The 20252-nt window shown below is 38.2% G+C and overlaps 1 protein-coding gene across 2 annotated transcripts; it reads left to right on the top strand.

Annotated features, from left to right (window-relative positions):
- The first annotated feature begins 1 nt into the window (after position 1).
- On the top strand, positions 2-18844 carry ACRBP (acrosin binding protein). Of its 2 annotated transcripts, none has more exons than XM_034410963.3 (9): positions 2-137; positions 1666-1878; positions 3973-4067; positions 9292-9758; positions 14982-15114; positions 15360-15539; positions 15643-15807; positions 15891-15977; positions 18288-18844. In XM_034410963.3, exons 1-9 carry the CDS (start codon positions 125-127, stop codon positions 18399-18401), a joined length of 1467 nt encoding a protein of 488 aa, XP_034266854.1. In that variant the 5' UTR covers positions 2-124; the 3' UTR covers positions 18402-18844. The 2 variants fall into 2 exon arrangements, with proteins under 2 accessions (XP_034266854.1, XP_034266853.1); XM_034410962.3 differs by having other exon boundaries at positions 18-141.
- Positions 18845-20252: the final 1408 nt, after the last annotated feature.

Here is a 20252-nt window from a genome sequence, read left to right as displayed (position 1 = left end):
CATTGTGTTCTCATTCTAAAAGTGTCTGGTCTTGTTAGCCTTTGAAATGGGGTGTATTGGTGAGAAGTAGAGAAGTCTAACATGAAAGAAGCAAAATGCCAATCCTGAGGTTCAGGACCTCACCATGGGCCTTTCTGGTGGGTGAGTGGCTGACTTACCTGTATGACGAGAAACTGTTCAAACTACTGCTTTTCTATCAAATTTGGCTTAATCCATCACTGCCATTGTACCTGCTAGTTTATATTTTACCCCATGGTCTCTATCCAACAGTTCTTGCCAATATGGAATGAAACAAAAGTCCCAGAAACTCTTTAGTACTGATCCATTTCTTCTCATATATTGGACCATCACAAAGCCTAGAAATGTGAAGTCCTTAATAACAGCAAAGATGCTCCCAAAGCTTGGAAACTGAACTTTCACATTTTGGTGAAAAATGTGACATGTATTTTTAATTTGACATGTATTAACATTGCTGACAATGTTTTTTTCCTGTGTTTTGAGAGGAGTAGTTTTTTTCCAGCCAGGACAGTATGAAGAATGGCTTTGTCTGCTTACCTGGATTAAAGATTGCCATCTGATAAAGCTGGGAAGTATGTGGGTGGAAAGATAAAATCTGAACTGGCATTGCTTCCTTTTGCTCTTAAAGTGCTATATGTGCATATTAGGAAAAGATTTATCCCTTGGCTTTTGCTTCATACATGGCAGAACATTATTTCTTCACATTGCACTTAAGAGGAAAAAAGTGACTTTTAAAAATATTTCACCTTTAACTGAATGTATGCCTGTTCTATTTTGGGATTTTCAAATCAAATCAAATCAGAATGCATGCTCATTAAACAAATTGAAGAAATTCTTTTCAATGACTTTAAAATATCCAAACATTTTACATCCATATTTGAACAATAGACCCCCTTATATTTTAAGTCTAGAAAAGCCTTCAAAAGAAGAAAAGAATATATCTTAGGGAAGCTGATGGCTCTTTATTTCAAGGAAATCTAAAAGTGATGTTATTCAATTTCCATAACGAAATACCAGATTTAGTTTGTTTTGGATTTTCAAGTACTGTACCTTGTGAAATTCACAGTAATACTCAATGCACATTTATTTAGCATACACTCCATTTTCTTCAAGAAAAATGGCACAGAAAAGAATTTACATATCTTACTCTTAACCTTTTCTACTATACAAGGCCTTTTAGAATTGAGAAAGATCACTTCTAGGAAGTGATCCTAGGAAGTTTTGCTCCTAGGCTCCTAGGAAATTTTGCTTCTCACCAAAATCCCAACATCAATTCATCAGAGCCTGATGCATACATAAACCCAAAATTAAACATTTTTTGACTAGTAATTTGCCTTTGAGTTTCAGAATTTATTTAAATTCAAAGTTTTGTCATAAATCCATTTTGATCTCCAAATTTTCATTTCAGTAGTATAGTTTAGAGGAAGAAGGAAAATTATTTTTGTTACTGGAAGTCTAATCTTGCTACACTATTGGAAATTTATCAGTAGACCAGTTTATTTTTTGCTCATCAGTTTTGTTGAAATATTGGAGGTTGATGCCAATGCTCTTCAGAGTTTATTGATATTAATAAAATATCAGAACATTGTTCTGTCCTGTTTTTCCCCCCAATTAATATATGTACTTTCTTGTGCTGTTTTCCTTTAGGATTCCCAATCTTTTTGACACCAGCAATCCAAAGTTCCTTGTCCTCAAACCCAGGCAGCCCACTCACGGACGATGAATATAAGGTCTTCTTCTCTTTCTTGAGTCCCACATGGAAGGCAAACCTCGTGTGTCAGATCCGCCGTAACAAAGGTTGCCATGATCCTAAAATAATAGAGCTGGATCAATTTGAGAATCATGGCCAGATCCCAGAGGGTACGTGGTGCACACTTCAGATTTCTTCCAGCACTCTTTTGTGGTGAGAGTTGCTGGTAGCACTTGATTTCCCATACATAGCTAGTTTTTCATAACCTGTAGTTAAAAATTCTTAATTTAACCCTGAAATATCTATGTGTATGCTATAGTAATAATCTTCCACTTTTTGAAAACATGGATCCATCTTTATCCCCAGCTCTGCACAGGTTGGGACACAAATTTGATTTGGTCAACATTCCTTCCTCTTTGCTCATTTTGTTGTGACGTATCCACACTGAAGACATACTGTGACTTTAGAGACACCAATCTTTTTATTTTTTTCATTTTAAAATGAAAATCTAAAGCTTTGAGATTATCTTTACCCATTTTGACATATAGGCTGATATTCATAGTTTTATCATAATTGACTAGTCTATATCTTCATGTATATAAAGAATATAGTGAAGTGTCAACTAATTTAGTGTGCCCTATGGGCCTTCGTTTTATCCAGGCCTAGAACTGTTCACCTGCCAAGACACTACCAGGCTGTGAATTAACAAGCATTAAGAAGTCTTTCCATGAAAAGAAAATAACTTAGTAGTATTTCCCCCACCCCACCCCACCCCACCCCCATTTCCCCACTAACCATGCATTGGTTTGCATGTATGTGTCTATAGACAAAACCCCTCTTGAAAGGTAGAAGTTGATAGCAAGGGAAGATGAGTCGCTAAGAGTGCAAAGGCCTCAGATGTGATTGCTCTGTTACAAGATGGCAGTAAATCCAAGTTCAAAAGCCTGAATCATTGTGACTGTGGCAGCGCGGGTACTAAACTTCATTCAATAGCTTTCCTAAATGGAGTGGTAACAGTCAAATATCAACTACAATAAGACAGTTATAAATGCCAGAGAAGACTGCCTTGTGAACACTAATCCTCTATGGAATTGGGAGAAGAAAGCCTGAAGATTGATTGCTGGTGCTGTATCTGCCCTAGTTTCAAATAAAATGCTAAAGCTGAGCAATAATGCTGGGAAGCAGGATACACAGTAAGAAGGCTCTCCAATGAAAAATGGACAGATGAACAGTGTCAGGAAATAATCAGCCGGTTTTCTTTCATGCCTAGAGGGGCTGAGGAAACGTCACATTAGAAATGAAATGATTTTTACTTCTCAAATGAGCCAATAGAGGGGGCATTCGGCCAGTGGGTTATATATAATTGGATTTACTTTCTTTTCTTTTCAATAGAGCACTTATGAATTGCAGTTCTATAAGGAAGAATAAAGGTTCAATACAAAGGAAAGTTAGCCTCTGTACTCAACTTATTCCCAGTAGTTTGGCAGGATGATCATTGTGACCAACTGTATAGAATTGTTTTCTCAAATGTAAAATAGATAGACTTTTTAATCTTATTTATATTCTTCCGTGGATACTACTTTCTTTAGATCAAACATTGACCCAATTAAGTCCATAACACTAGGTGAGATATAATGGCCCTAAGGAGAGGTGAAGGTGCTGTATAGAGCTGAAATTTTTTATGCATGGGGGGAGGGGTTTCTTGGAAATCAGTGTGTGTATGTATCTCTGTATACTTCTACTAACAACAGCAGCAGCACTTCCAGAAGTGTGATTCTTTTCTTGATGTCACATTCAAAGCCAAAATATTGCCATATAGGACAAAAAAGGGCTATGGAGCTGCTACCAAGAAGATGATCTGGGGAAGAGTTGTATAACATTAATTTGTGCTTATTCTTTTATTTAGGCACCCTAACTAATTTTTGAAATGTATCTGTTGGGGTTTATTTTTTCTTACTTTGGAATTCCGGTTGCTATTTGCCTACAATACTGTAATGCATGTTGGCATTCTTAATACCTTGCATTTTGTAAGTAAAATGTAATGCTATGTTAGAACATTTTATATTGTGAGACTTCTAATTGGTTTAAGGAACAAAATTATGACGTTTTCTCCTTCAGAACGTATTCGATAGATTAAAATTTCACTGCCCATTGATGTTAATGAACATAGCTGTTTTATCAGCTTGGTACAATTTCATTCATTGCAAACTTGTCTCGTTGCTATCTTGGGAGAAAATTTGTTCTCTTCCACTTTCTGCTTCCAGGTCCTGTCTGTGCTGAACTTCCCCAAAGCCCACATTTTGAGACTTTTTGTGTTTTTGCACAGTTTCGATGCTTAAACCAGAAGTTCTATACCAAGGTAACACCATAAATATACCTTACAGCCATTTTACAGGGGTCAATCCCTTAATAGATAGTGACTTGGCTAAAATTAAGAGAGTAAAGGGATGAGATTTGAAAATGTCGTCAAGGGCATCCATGATGGTATGTGGGAAGGACCTTGGGAGACAGGAGAAAGACCAGCAACCTAGGCAACCATCTGATAAGAGGCAGTTCACTTTGCAGATGGGGAAAAAGTTGATAAGTGTGTCAGAAGAGTCTCTCCCCAGTTTTCCAGAGGTAAAAAGAAAGGAAGGGAGAAATACTTTCAGTCTTGCAAGATTCTATTTAATGTAACCTTACAATAAAGATAGTGGTGATGCTCCTGGTCAGGGGTCTCCAACCTTGGCAACTTTACGACTTGTGGACTTCAGCTCCCAGAATTCCTCAGCCTGCTCCTGGTTGTGCTTCATGTCTGACTAACATGAAGGGCTAACATCAATCTTACAAGACTGAAAGTATTTCTCCTATCCTTTTAATCACTGGAAGATCTCTTCTGAAATGCTTCCCATTCTTTTCCCCCTCCTCCCAAGGTCATTCCCACATACCATCACATCACCTCATAACTTATTTACTTTCTCATAAGGACTATTATGGCTTGATGATGTGTCCAAAAGCATAGTCAGTCCCAAGAGAAGAGTTGAGATAATTAAGCATTCAGAGGGCACCAGCTAAAAATGCAAGTGCAAATAGTCACAAAGACAAGCAAGCAAAAAAAAAAAGTCTAAAAGAAACTGGAATGAAAAGTGTACTTAGCAGAATTTACCTCTACATGTTGCTAGGCAAAGCTTTAGTAATCAACCCTCAGTGTGGAACTATGCTGAGAATAATGCTTCCTTCTTCTCCTCTTCCTCCTCTTCCTTCCTCTTCTTCAGAAGGCCAGAGGCCCTCTAACTATGCCCTAGAAAATGTTTCTTACCTTGAAAGAAGCAATGACTGAAGTTTTTTTTTTTTTCTTTTTGGACAACTTTCTGTTTTGGGGGAAATGGGCCATTTTAGATAAGGCAAAGTGATAGGCCAAAATTCTCTATCTAGTATAGTATAGTATAATTTTATTTCTATACCGCCCTTCTCCCGAAGGACTTGGGGCGGTGTACAGCCTATTTAAAAACACAAGACAAACATCAATTAAAAATTTAAAATTATTAAATAAATTCGGCTGAACTTAAAACCCCAAAAATTTAAATACCCCAATTTAAAATTAAATTAAATTAAAATAGGATTTCTTTTTTATTTATTTATTTAAAATCTGTTAAGCCTATTTTAGATCTTAAATCAGCCTTTCTAAACTGGGTGTCTCCTAGCAGTTTGGACCAATTTACATACAGTAATTACCTCATTAGAAGGGCCACTGCTGAGAATTTGACAATGAGATTTGAAGTTCAAATATTTATGAGGAAACATTGGAAAAAGTCAATTTATACTGTAATTGTTAGTTAGATTAAGTGGTGGTGGGGGGAAATCCAGTAGGCCACTAGCAGTTAGTTTAGTTAGTTCTCTGTAAATTATATTGGTGGATTCAATAAATAACAAATGCAAAGACCAGGTTGTTTTTGTTTTTAAAAAAACAACTACCGTATATTCTTGTTTATAAATATTGCTGTCAAACAAATAAGTTGTTATAAATGTATGCATGGAGTACATAACATCTTGAAGTTTCATAAGGCAAACATGGAATATTTGAACATCCTGACTCAAGGGCATGCTATGTTGTCAAAAAGATACTAAATACTACTAGGTAATAGATGTGTGCATGTATGTAATATAGTAATGAATGAACTTATGATTCTGAAATGCCTCCCTTTGCATGTAAATATATCCCTATTTGGGGAAAGAGATTCAACAATCTTAATATTACTCCCCATTCCCTCCTTCCTTTATCTTATTATTTTGCCTCTTTTCTGTTCCTCTGCCTGGTGAACTCTTCTTTAACAACAGGTAGACTTCCAGATTCTTTTGTTTAGGAGTCCTTATTTGTCTTTTGTTGTTGAGATCCTCATTGGATTTCCCTTTGTGCTCAAGGTACTGGTCTATCCCACTGCTTCTTTTTTAAACAAAAGTTCTTGAGGGCTGCCTCATAGCTGAGTTTATACTAGTCTTTTTGACTCACATCAGGGTAGTAAATTTTATATGATGAGTATTTGTAGGATCTAGGCCTGTGATGGTGAACCTATGGCACGTGTGCCAGAGGTGTCATGCAGAGCCCTCTCTGTGGGCATGTGCGCTGTAACCCCAGCTCAGGCAGCTGGTCATCGGGTTTCCAAGGCACACATGCATGCCAGCCAGCTGGCCATCAGGTTTCTGGTGCTCTGGTGCGTGAGTGTGCACACCTTCCAGTTTGGGCACTCTGTGCCTAAAAGGTTCACCATCACTGATCTAGGCATTTCTGGTGGAAAAATTGTGACTTTATTAGTATATGCCTTTATTGTTTCACAGTAAAATTATTGCAATAATCTCCTGGTAGGATCCTCTCTCCATCTTCTAATCATAGTCCAGAATAGTACCATTCAGATATTTTCCACTCTATGCTCATGTCTTATTACCCCTCAGGGCTCTTCCCAGTAATCCAGCCAGAGCCCAATTTAAAGTCTATGCCCAATCTAGGTTATCCACTTTCTTTTCCACTCACACCGTGTTTAGTCAGTCTGTATTGTACTTTGGAGATAACCCAGGACTTTGCAATACTACCTGACATCATGGAGTGGGTCAATGTCAAAGCACTTGCCTCCTTTGAGAACCACCTAAACTCTCTTTATGGAGCCATGCTCCTTAAGGAAACATACTCAACAATTTGAGGTTCTCTCAGTATCTAAGAATTCCCTTTTGTCTTCTCACATTAGGAACATGGGACCATTAGTTGCCCTCCCCAGGCAACCCTTACCAAATATAACCAGAGATATCACAGAGATACTTTTATTAGATCAATCCTGAAGGTACCCCTGACTTTATTTATTCTATTTCTCATTCTTCCACTCTCTCATTGCTTTCTTTCAGCATAACCATAGCCTCCCTCATACATCCAGATTATGCTTTCGCTGTTCTTTTTAAGTAAATATTCAGACCGAGACTAGAATTAATCATTTGTTTCTCTACTAAAAATTCAACTCATTTGCATAAAGATATCCAGTGCTTTCTCTGCTTGAAGCTCAGCAATTAATTATCATATGTAGCTACAGAAGAGAAAGGAAAAGGACATAGAAGATGAAGAGGAATGGGAAACAGGAAAAGAAAAGACCCTTAAGTTCTTTCTGAATCAGTACAATTGGAAATAAACATCTCATCCATGACTTATCTATTCAGAGATAGTTAAATGAAGTAGGAAATAGGTTGGCAGGAGGGAAATCAGAGGCATAAGGAAATAAACTAAGTGGATCTTCTCTCCTCCCCTTCCCAATGTCTTCTCTCTTTTTAAAACCCTTAAGAGTGTATTACACTTCTCCACTCAACAGTTTCTCCTTCTAATTGTTTCTTTCACCACAAGCCTCTATGGCGCCAAACCCCTTGAATGTCCTATTTCTTTTTTCTAACTGTCTTAAGTTAACCCATGGCAAATTAAATGTTCACACCTCACACATTTCTTGACAGTTATGAGTCAGTGTGGTTAGCTAAGAATATTCAGAATCTGGAGTTCAAACTGCATTAATCTTCTTATTATTTGCAAAATCTGATAAGGAACAAAATGGAAGGTGAAGGGTTGAGAGAGCAAAAACTAGGTGAATGGAAAGGTGTCTGTGTTCTTGAAAATGACACTGAAATGAAGTATAGATTCAAGTATCAGCATAGCTTCAATGCTTTTATTATAATCATGGCATCTATAGTAAAAATAGCTTTCTTGGGATTATGAAAACTACTAGTACTAATGTTCAGAGCTCCCTGATCACAATTTCCCCAGTATTTAAGTACTCTTACTTTTCTTTACAATTCTGTTTGCCTCTTGTGTTCCTTTAATCATATCTGTCTTTCTATGTCTACTCCAGGGTGACAGTCTCTAAGTTCTGGGCTTTCAGGAACCAGCTGTCTTTCTCACCATGAAAGTCCTGAGGTCTTTAAAAGGGATCTAAAGGCTTTTGTATTTACTGATTACTGGTTTAGCATAGGCCCTGGTTATCCCATTCTGCTCCATTCATCCTGGCAGAAAGATAATTACTAGGTGTGTTAGGAATTACATCTGAGGTGTCACATTTGCCACTAGCTAGATTTGCAGAAAGGACAAAGTTTATGTGGTTCACCTTAAACACAGATGTTGCCAAGTTCTAGAGACAGTTGAGGAGGCTTCTTACTGGGTTTGTTTTCCAGGGCAGATAGCTACATCCAATAATACAGGATTAATTGGAGGAAATAGAAGACATATCTGAAAATGGTCAAGGATCATGTTTTTAACCAAGACCAAAGCCTCTGTATTGGAAATACCTATGTACCTCTTCTATCTAAGAGAGGGAGGAAGTTATTGAATACAATGGACTTATTGTATCCATTATATTAATTAATGTTAATTACTTTTATTTTCAAATTAAATTTTACGTCAAATTTTTTATTTGCCCCACTACTACTCAGTAGTACTTTTTCTTGCCTAGGTCCCTTTTCAATCAACATGGTATTCCATAGTCATCTTTTGATTCTTTAAAAGTTGCACAATCCAGCTACCATATATGGATTCATCTGAATTCTGAAAACCTCAACTTGGGTTTAACTCTCAGCAATTTCTCAGTTGCATTCCATTTGATGAATTGTGAGTGAAGATGATGGAGAGAGTATATCAAGAGCTCTTTCCCATTCCTAATTCTTCTGGCTTTGTTCATCTGCTCTTTAAGGCTATGTGGAACTCAAGAAGCCTAATGACAGGGACATATATATATAACAAGGCAATATAACAAGGGAATGCTTAAATCTGTTTAGAATAATACAAAGTTACATACTAGTAGTCTTTGTGTGCTACCTTCCTTTCAGACAATGAGATGGGGAAGCCTACTTCCAATGACAGGTACTCGCAACAGCAAAGGGAAAGGATCTTTAGGTAGATGATTGTGAAGAGAAATAATAGCAACAAATAATGTAATTAGGCATCCTTATTAGAGAGAATATAAAAAATAGACTATACATTAGGAGTTGGAGATATCTGTATCTTGGGAAGGAGTGGAAATGAGATTCTGTGTGTATACTACAGTTACATATCCCCAATTCTTCCCCCCTTTTTTCCTGGATAGCGGATCCTGTGTCCTAAGCTGCCACTCCTTGAAGAGACTGACCTTCTCCTTACAGCCCCAAGGGAGAATCATGCCTTAGCCCCTATTGAGGTTTCTCCATTAACCCTTGAAGACCGCCTCCGCTCCAATATTGACTCCATTTTGAAATACTCCTTTGCAGTCTCAGGACAGGAGCCCATGCTGAAGAAAAATTTCCATGTTTCACAGAGTAATCTGGAAGCCCAAAAGCTATCTGAATGGTCAACTGGCTTAAATGTTGAGATGAGCACCTTTCCTCCTGAAGCGTTCACCTTATTTATCAAAAATGCTGAAGTCACAGAAGAGGTAACAAATCAGCATCTCTTTGAAGACATCCACCATCTGATTGGTGAAGCATTGTCATTGGAAAAGAACCTGAAGGAAAAGAGTATGAAAGAGAAGAAAGACAAAAATCTAGGTCTGAATAGTGAAAAAGACATCTCAGGAAGGTAATGGCCAAATCCAGCTTGAAAACAAAATATATATAGCTCTGCTATTTCATTTGAAAGAGAAATGACATGCTTGTGCTAATCTGCTTTATCCATATGCTGAAATGTATCTTTGGCTTAATATGAAATGGCTCCACTATTTTTACTGCAGTGCCTTTATAGAAAGAATAATCGGATATGAAATTGGGTTTTGGTTGCTTAATTACCAGTTTCCTTGTATTTGCTCTTCTCTCCAAAGTGAGAGAAGAGCTAGTCAGTTCTTTTCTTTTCAAGGCCTAGTAGCTGTGCAATCATGGAAGCATATCTCTCTCCTTTCTGAAGCTATTTCTCATTTGGTGTCTTCCCATTTAAAATATATATATCTTTTTTTGGGGGGGGGACATGGGGTGTGGGAGAATGAGCAGACAGACCAAGTTAATGAAGTCTAGATATAGACCCAAAGTCAGACTGGCATTATTCCCACTGCAATGCTCTGATTGTTGGCTTCTGACTTGCTCAAGGGGGACAACAGCAAAGCCAGGTGAGAAAGGTCATCACTTTGGCTATAACAAATGGCAAGTCGCAAATCAGAAAAAACCCTGTGACACTGACTCACAGAACATATGCCCTGCAAGCAGAATACAGATTGGCAACTCGAACAGCAAAGTTTACTCTGGCATTATTTTGTGTTGATTCAAATATGGGTGGGAAGCTATGGGGAATACTTTAGAACAGCAGTCTCCAACCTTGGCAACTTTAAGACTTGTGGACTTCAACTCCCAGAGTTCCTCAGCCAGCAAAGCAAAGGAATCCAGGGAAGTGAAGTCCACAAGTCTTAAAGTGCCAAGGTTGGAGACCCCTGCTTTAGAAAGAGTGATCCTGACCTAGACAAACAGGTAAGGAGTAGGTACAAAAATAAGAAATGCTTAAGTTATTATTCACTCTGAAAAGAGTAGGTTTGAGGAGAGTGACTTGATGCACCAGGTCCATGCAAAGCACCATCCTTCCCTTTTTATGGCCTTCAAACCCTGACTCCCAACTATGCAATTTTAAGGTAAAGCTATAATTGAAGCCATAAAATAAACTTGACTATGTTGAAAGAATGAATTAACTTTTAGTCCTGTCCATGTGTTTGATACTAGCCAAAGACTAAGTATGACCACTGGCTATCTAAGGTTTGTCACCTTGGAGTTAAGGGATGACAGCCATGTGCCGAAAATCACCTCTGTGGTATGAAGAGGACCTTGGAATGGAAAAAGGTCTGTGGTGCCAGCATTATCATTCATTGCCAGTGGGTCTTTTTTACAGCTCCTCTTCATAAAATGTAGTGGAAAAAATCTCACCTGAAAGAATTGAGCCAAAGCAGTTGGTCAAAGCCTGTTCCTTTATTAGATTAACAAAAACGTAGAGTGATCATCAGGGTCATAGCAAGCAAAGCCAGGAACACTCATGTATCACAATAATCAAAATAATGATCAAAATAATAATGAGGGTGTCATCTCTGGAATCAGGAGGGCCTCTCTTGTTGAAAGAGAAATCACAACACATGGGCATTAAATTATCAAAGGCACAGATGACTGTAAATTACTCTTTCAAGTTATTGTAACAATGCAACTCTTCCTTTTTCTAAACATAGGAAAGCCTGAGTTCATTATCTTTATCCTTGAGTTAATCAACATAACTGAAGGAGAACTGACCTACATATCAAAGCCTTTCTAGACACAGTGAGGATATTATAAAGTAAAAAATGTGGGCGTTGCAAGTGTCATGAAGATTTGACCTTGCTATGTATGAGGTGAGAAGAACTACATTGCAAAGCAAACGATTTCATATAGTGTTGCCAACTACCATAGCCTTCAGAGTTCTATGCAGTTCACAGTTTATTGGGTATATCCTCTAATACTGCTACATATTTTATTCATCCAATTCATCCCATTCTTAATTCTACAATACTACTACAACTGTTATTTAATCCCTCCCCACAAAATTAAAATGCTAGTATATAAGCATGACCTAGACAGTGCACTTAACTTGGATCTTGCCCATAGACTCAAATGATAACATCTCAAGCCAACTTTGGAAGAGCAATAGGTTAGGGCACGTGTGTCAAACTCGCCGCATCATGTTGCCATCACATGACGTTTCATGAAGTTTTTCCCCTTCACGGAGCTGGGGTGGGCATGGCCTGCACATGATGCATCCAGCCTGCGGGCCGCCAGTTTAACACCCCTGGATTAAGGCAAATCTGTTCATGGATGAAAGCATATTGATACCACAAAAAAACACTGAATTTAAAATGTGGGATGCACAAAGAACCCAGGAGGGCAGGGATTCTCCAGGAGAGTATACAGTCACAGAAACCCCTGTTACTGGCTGGGAAGGTCAACAAATGGCAATCACATGACCCAGGGATGCCGCAACCAGCCAGTTGTCAAGCACCCAAATCATGGGGATGCTATGGGGGTCACAAGTGTGAGGAATAGTTGTAAGTCACTCTTCAGTGCCATGGTAACTTTGAATGGTCACTAAACAAATGGGTATAAATCAAAGAAGACGTTTAGCTGTTTGACAAAGGCAATTATATAAATTCCTCAATGTTTTTCAATAATGTTTCCACTTGAATGGGCATTTGTCTCTTTTAGCCAATAATCAGGGCCCTCTCAGTGTTCTGTCATATAGGATTTGTCTATACCCCATGCATGAAGTATCAATAACACTGGAGGGCTGATGAAGGCATATAGCAAGAAGATCATGGGCATCTTTGACAATGGTATCTATAAGGTCTTGTTTACAGCTGGGTAAATGTTAGAGTTTGAGGTAGGGGCATAACCTAAATCATGTAAGTTATTGCCCTTGCTCCAATGTAGCAATGAATTTACTGTAACCATTTCTTCTTAGTCCTTTCCCTGAAATGCAACAGAAATACATTTATTTATATTTATTCATTTATTACATTTCTGTGAATGAAAATGAAAAAATGATTATTGATCCACTGATAATTGTGCCTTTGTTATTGAGATTCTCTAGATGATATTTGAACAATGTTGCAAAGACAATTCCATTTTTACAGCCCCTCTCCACACACTCTAGCTATTCTAAAGATTGGATACCCACTGGGGAAAACAAGGGAGCACCAATAGTGGTGAGGAAAGAAAAAAAAATCCATTGTTCGGGTGGGACACTGGATGAAGCCCTTTTGGGTAACTACAGTGCGCTCAGAAAGTATTCAGACCTTCTTCACTTTTGTCAATTTTGTTATGCTGCAGCCTGATTCTACAGTTGTTGAAATTCATTTTTTTCTCATTAACCTACACTCAGTAGCCCATAATGACAAAGTGAAAACAGAATTGTAGAAATGTCTGTAATTTATTAAAAAGAAAAAACTGAAATATCACATTGACATAAGTATTCAGATCCTTCACTCAGTACTTTGTTGAAGCAACTTTGGCAGCAATTACAGCCTTAAGACTTTTTGGGTATGATGCAACAAGCTTTAGACACCTATATTGGGGGATTTTCTGCCATTCTTCCTTGCAAATCCTCTCAAGCTCAGTCAGGTTGGATAGCGACCATCGGTGGACAACTACTTTCAGGTCTCTCCAGAGATGTTCAATAGGGTTCAAGTTACAGTTTTGGCTGAGCCATTCTAGGACATTCACAGAGTTGTCCCTAAGCCAGTCCTGTGTTGTTTTGGCTGTGTGCTTAGGATCATTGTCATGTTGGGAAGTGAACCTTTGGCCCAGTCTGAGGTCCTGAGCACTGGGGAACAGGTTTTAATTGCGGATATCCCCATACTTTGCTCTATTCGGCTTTCCCTCAGCCCTGATCAGTCTCCCTGTCCCTGCTGCTGAAAAACACCCCAACAATATGATGATGCTGCCACCACCTTCACTTCACGCTTCACTGTTGGGATGATATTGGTCAGATGATGAGGGATACCTGGTTTCCTCCAGACATAATGTTTAGAGAGACCAAACAGCTTAATCAGACCACAGAATCTTGTTCCTCACACTCTGAGAATCCTTCAGGTATTCTTTTGCAAACTCCAAGCAGGCTTTCATGTGTTTTGCACTGAGGAGAAGCTTCCGTCTAGCCACTCTGCCATAAAGCCCAAATCAGTGGAGGGCTGCAGTGATGATTGTTCTTCTGGCACTCTGTCCCATCTCCACATAGGATCTCTGGAGCACAGTCAGAGTGACCATTGGGTTCCTGGACACCCCTTTTATTAAGGCGCTTCTCCCCCAATTGCTCAGTTTGACCAGGCAACCAGTTCTTGGAAGAGTCCTGATTGTGCCAAACTTCTTCTATTTGAGAATTATGTGCTCTTAGGAACCTTCAGTGCAGGAGAAATTTTATTGTAGCCTTCCCCAGATCTGTACCTTGCAATATTTCTGTTTCTGGCCTCTACAGGCAGTTCCTTTGACCTCATGTCTTTTGCTCTGCTACAAGTATGCACTGTCAGCTATGAGGCCTTCTGTAGAGAGGTTTGTGCCTTTCCAAATCATGTCCAATCAATTTAATTTATCACAGGTCAACTCCAATCAAGGTGTAGAAACATGGCAGCAATGATCAAGAGAAATGGGAGGTACCTGAGCTAAATTTCAGGTGTTGTTGCAAAGGGTCTGAATACTTATGCCAATGTGATATTTCAGCTTTTTCTTTTTTATAAATTTACAGACATTTCTAAAATTCTGTTTTCACTTTGTCATTATGGGCTACTGAGTGTAGGTTAATGAGAAAAAAATGAATTTCAACAACTGTAGAAACAGGCTGCAGCATTCTCTGGTGTCATCTATGGGTAGTCTTGGATGTGTGTAGCCCAGATTTGTTAGTCCTACAAGCTTTCTCAAATAAGAACAATTTAGTGATAAGTGAGAGGTAGGGATGGGTGGGGATGGGAGAATAAGGTGCCACTTTAGTGAATGCACTTTTGTTTTAAGACTTTGAGTTTTATTCCTAGCTATACATCAAACAAGCACTATTCTCTAAACCAGAGGTCTCCAACCTTGGCAACTTTAAGCCTGGAGGACTTCAACTCCCAGAATTCCCCAGCCAGCTGGCTGGGGAATTCTGGGAGTTGAAGTCCTCCAGGCTTAAAGTTGCCAAGGTTGAAGACCTCTGCTCTAAACAATAGGCATTACAGTTGCCCAATAGGATGGGCAGGTGGGGAGAGAGCAATAAAATTAAAACAGTCTTTCTTATCATTCCCCCATTATCTTGCTTCTTTTTCTCTTGCTATACCAGTCTTCTAGCTATTGACAAGGATGAAGCTCTGGTGATTCTCTGCTATGCAGTTCTTCAGGACATTTGCATATCCTCAGCTATTAGCAGGGCCTGGAAAGAAATAGAAAGAAAAATCTTTGGCTCTGAGGATTTGGTAAGTTTCACTGCTGATTACCTAAGATATCTTCCCTCCAGTAGAATTCAGCACTTGACAGACATTTCCAGGCCCCACTAAATGCTTATGCCACAACATGTATGTTGTTAGAATATACGGTGATTTGGGGACAGTTTCCTGACTAATTCACCCCAACAATGATTTGCCACATATTTAGGGAAGTAAGGCCTAAAGATTATTGCCAGAATTTGAGCTTTGTTTTTATCTTGTTCTCTGGTTACTAGGTGTGCGATAACCTTGGCCGGCATCATGCAGATCTGTGTGCTGAATGTGCATTCTGCTCTCTAAAAACAGAGCAGTGTCAAGGGGCCTCCAATCTTAAACGTACCCACTGTAGTGATGGCATCTTCACAAACTATATTAACCCTGGGATTCTGGCTCAGCATCGGGCTATGAGCCTTGAGGTAAATAAAGGTTAGATTGATAAGATATTGGAGAATCTTGCCTCTTTTACTATAGCTATATTTCCATGTAGCCAATCCTCTATTTTCACATTCTTATTGTTAGAGTTCCCCAAACCTGCAAGAATTTTATGGATTTGAAACTTATGGTGGCATGCGGGCAGAGTATTGGTGTGGTCGCTTGGCTGCTCATGGCTGTGATGATTATCGTGTGGCTCTTTGGCTGCAGTCAGAATATTCTTTTTTTCATGGAGGAGATTTCCCAAACAAGGTGGGCATTCACAAAACAGCATTTTTTTAGAATTGTTTGTTCCTCTCATGTTTCCCACTTCTGTCTCATTTCATTCTTCTTAGATTTGTGACTCAACAGGAGTTCAACATCCAACTTATTGTGCATTCAAGAGCAATCAGTGCATGGAATACACCATCCGAAACAAGAAGGTGAGGACTTCCATCTTTTTATCCCACAGGCCATCAGTAAGCCTTTCTAAAGGAGGCCAGCTTTCTCATTTCTAATAAAGACTTTAGACAATATCTGCAATGTCATATACCATTTCTGTGGAATGTTTTTTAATATCCAAGTTGAGGAGGAGGAGGAGGAGGAGGAGGAGGAGGAGGAGGAGGAGGAGGAGGAGGAGAAGGAGAAGAAGAAGAAGAAGAAGAAGAAGAAGAAGAAGAAGAAGAAGAAGAAGAAGAAGAAGAAGAAGAAGAAGAAGAAGAAGAAGAAGAAAATAATAATAAATGGCACCTTTTCACTGGTTATAAAAAGCTGAAAATCCCTGTCTTTAAAAAGCATCCTATTGTATGCTTACAATTCAGCAAAAACCCCTGATCTTTATAACTTCCTTTCAGTGCTAGGCTCTTTCTTTCCCCTACTATTAAATGGATAAAATATTTATTGCTTGTTAATTAGGAACTAAAGTAGAATAGAAATTATTTGTAATGAGTTATTTTCCCTCCAGGAGTGGATAGACTTAATTATTGCTTTCCTTTTAACAGCCAAAATAACTCTATATGAAACTTCATTAGTTTGTTCAAGAAAAAAGGGCAACTCTCGGTCACTTGTAATTTTCCCAATGAACTCATGTGGTCCTTTCTTCAGACATCACTGATATTCCATGTTTGCTGATTTGGGTACAGTTAATAGTTAAAGTTGGAATTGAGTTTCATTAACATTAAAATGGATTTTCACTTTAAGCCTATTCTGTCTTTCTATATGTCTATAGAATATAGAAAAAGATTTGTCATACCTAACTTGAGATACAATTTTGATAGATTATGTGCCATCAAGTCATTTTTACTAGTAGCAACCATACATATTTTCTGATGATTAGTTATTCCACACCTGGTTTTATAGGTATTCCAACAGTGCCATCATCACTTAACTGAGTCCATCCATCTTAGAGTTGATTGTCTTCTTTCTTTCCACATTTTCCAGCATTAGAGCCTTTTTCCAGAAAGCCAGGTCTTTACATAATGTATGACAATATTGCAAGGTACAGATGCAATACCTCTGATCTTCAATATCTGATACTGTTCCATATAGGAAAGGCTGGTATTTAGGCAAAATACAGTGGTACCTTAGTACTCAACTGCTTTGAAACTCATCAAATTTCGTACTCAAGGCATTTTGGAAAAAGCAAAATTTTGTCCCGGTACTCATCATTTGTTTGGTACTGAGCACACAAGCTAGAACATGTCAGTGTCCGCTGCCTTGTGACTCACTATATTATATTTTATGGGAAAAAAATTGTTTGGTACACATCATTTTTGATACTCATTGCATCTCCCGGAATCAATTAATGATGACTACCAAGATACTCATTTAAATGCCAAGCAACACAAGCAGGAATACCGTTTTTTAAAAATGCCATGTTGGTTGAAAAACTTTTCTTGGATTTAAGCATGAAAACTGAGCAGACCAACTAAATTAATTCCAAACTTAATAATGCGAAAACAATAAGAGAGTATTTGAGAATCAATAAATATGTAAAAAATAAAATGGGTCAGCTTGGATTTCTACTAACTTAAAACTAATCCTTGTAAGATTCACATAAGCATAAAGAATGCATTAACTACAATAGACTTTTGGAGGAAAATCCATTTTTTTCTTGACTGCCTAGTAATTAATATACTGCATACATATTAATATATAATACACATACACATATACACATACACACATATACACATACACACACACATATATACACACACACACATTACAACATGATTTTCAAATACTTTTTTAGTAGCTGTTCTCCTTCCAATGGGAAATTTCTTTCATTTAAATATTTCTGGTTGGCACAAACAGACTCTTGCTCTCCAGTTCTTATCCAAGACCTCTGGGTGACCTATAGGTCTGACTCAGGCAAAACAAAGTCTTCCTTGTAGTCTGTATCTCCAACATGATATAGGCACCAAATACACTGCTCAAAAAAATAAAGGGAATACAAGCAGAAGACATCTGAGATCTGAATGAATGAAATACCTTATTAAATACTTTGTTCGTTACATACAGTAGCTTTGTGTTCCCTTTAGTTGTTTGAGCAGTGTATAAACTACTTTTTTCAGTTTCTGAGACTGCCCTTTTTTTGTGTCCCCATCTTGTTCATCTTGATGGGGCCATTATAGATTGCTTAGTACCTCCGGGAAAGTATCACTTTGAAGATATAGCGATTTTTCAGGACAGATGAATTCATCACTAACTCTCTTTTTTCCCCCCTAAATTCTTTCTATCTCCACCCTCAGGTATTGCGGATTGGCTGCCTAAAAGTTCAGATGTATCATGAGCTAAGCAGGGAGGAAGGAGAAACTGAAGTGCTGCTCTGGAGCCAGAAATTCTTGAATTTTACCGAAGGGTGAATGACAGAACAGAATGAAGTAGTTTTTTTTTTTTTAAAAAGGTACAGGGCCAAAAGAGACTTATGCACAAACATATATACATATATAAATAGCCACTGTTTTATAACTCTCAATTTAAAGATGTTTAAATATATAGTCTCTGTATTTAAGTACTACAGTGGTACCCTTTTATTTCACTCTGGAAGCTCCTCCTACTAAATCCATCTCATACGGTTGTCCTGTTAATGTCTCTCAACAATGATTTTTACCAAATCTTCCTAGTTGGGTTGTACTTGGATGTAAGAAGGATAAATGAAAAAAAGTATGAACTGATAAATGAAGTGAAAGTAAGAAATATGTATCTGTAAGAGAAAGGAGGAGAACATAACAAATCTGCATGAAGGTGAACTTACGGAGGGAAGTGAAGATACAGATTTAATTATAAATAAAAGGAATAAAATGTATGTCTGACTGTACAAATTGATGTCATTTAAATTAGTATAGGTAAATGAAAAAGCGTGTTTATTGATCATTGATGCACATTATATTCCTGTAAATAGTGATAATGAAAGAATTAGAGATGAATTTGGTAGCACTGTCTATTATTCAGAAGGAATGTGTCCTAGAAGAACAGGATTATGTTAGGTGACTTAAATATACATGAAATAAAAGTTTTAAAAACTACAGTGAAAGTTTTGATGAAAATAAGTACAAGATACTTATTGAAAAGTATTAGAAGATAACCTACCAACACAATAAATGAAATGAGGACATAAGGAAAAATGTGAAAACTGATTGAAACAGAGGAAAAAAATTACAGTATGTTACAAAGTGTCTTAGAAGTGTGTAAAATGGTAACTATGATTTTTTTTAAAAAGTTTGGTGGAATGGTAATGTGAAAGAAGTTACAGATGACAAAATGTATGTGTCGAGATCCCCACGACACCTTGCATTACGGTGAATCCTGGTGCTGTGAAACCTTCAGCAGCAAGCGGCTTGTGGGGGTTGGTTGGGTTGTTGGGTGGGATCTCACGTTTACACAGGTGGTGGGGGTGAGTAGTATAATTGCAGGCAGTCGGTCACGCTGCGGTCGGGACAGGCTTTGTATTCCTGACGCCCTCCGCCCGCCGCTGAGAAGGAGGAGGATGCGGCTCACGCATGCGTTGTGGATGCTAGACCCGGAAGGGCGTATTAACAAGCCGCAAGAGCGGGCGCGATCTTTAAAAGGCGTTGGGAGGCAGCCGCTCCCAACGCCGACTTTGTGTATTTTCACATCAAGTTTACTTGTTAGTGGAGCTGTTCAGGTGGAATAAAAGATTACAGCAGCTGAAACTTGTTGGCAGCGTTCTTCTTCCCACTCTGACTCAGACACGCAATGCAAGTTTGACAGTATGTAAGAAAATAATTGCAAAAAAATTAAGATGAAAAATTATCTAATGGGTAATGAGATTGTATGACAGCATATCTCAGGATTTGAAACACTTGGAATATTGCATCCATTTCTGATCGCCATGATACAAAAAATATGTTGAGACTCTAGAAACAGTACAGAGAAGAGCAAGAAAGATGATTAGGGGACTGGAGGATAAAACATATGTTAACCCTCTGGATAAAATGATGTTAACCCTCTGGAATGAGCTACCCCCAGGAATACGACTAATCCCGGACCTCCGGACCTTCCGTCGAGCTTTGAAGACCTTCCTATTCCAGCAAGCTGGGCTGGCTTAAAATTTTTAAAGGGTTATTTTAAGGGTAATGGGTTTTAAATATTTCGGGAAGCCAATTGGATTTAATTCTGTTTTAAATTATTTTAAATTTTGTATTGTATGTATTTTAATTTGGCTGTGCACCGCCCTGAGTCCTTCGGGAGAA

Source organism: Pantherophis guttatus, chromosome 2, assembly GCF_059756535.1.
Source record: "Pantherophis guttatus breed Tessera chromosome 2, ASM5975653v1, whole genome shotgun sequence".
Taxonomy (NCBI): Eukaryota; Metazoa; Chordata; class Lepidosauria; order Squamata; family Colubridae; genus Pantherophis; species Pantherophis guttatus.
The sequence above is the reverse complement of the archived record's forward strand: the minus strand, read 5'-3'. Positions and strand labels throughout refer to the sequence as shown.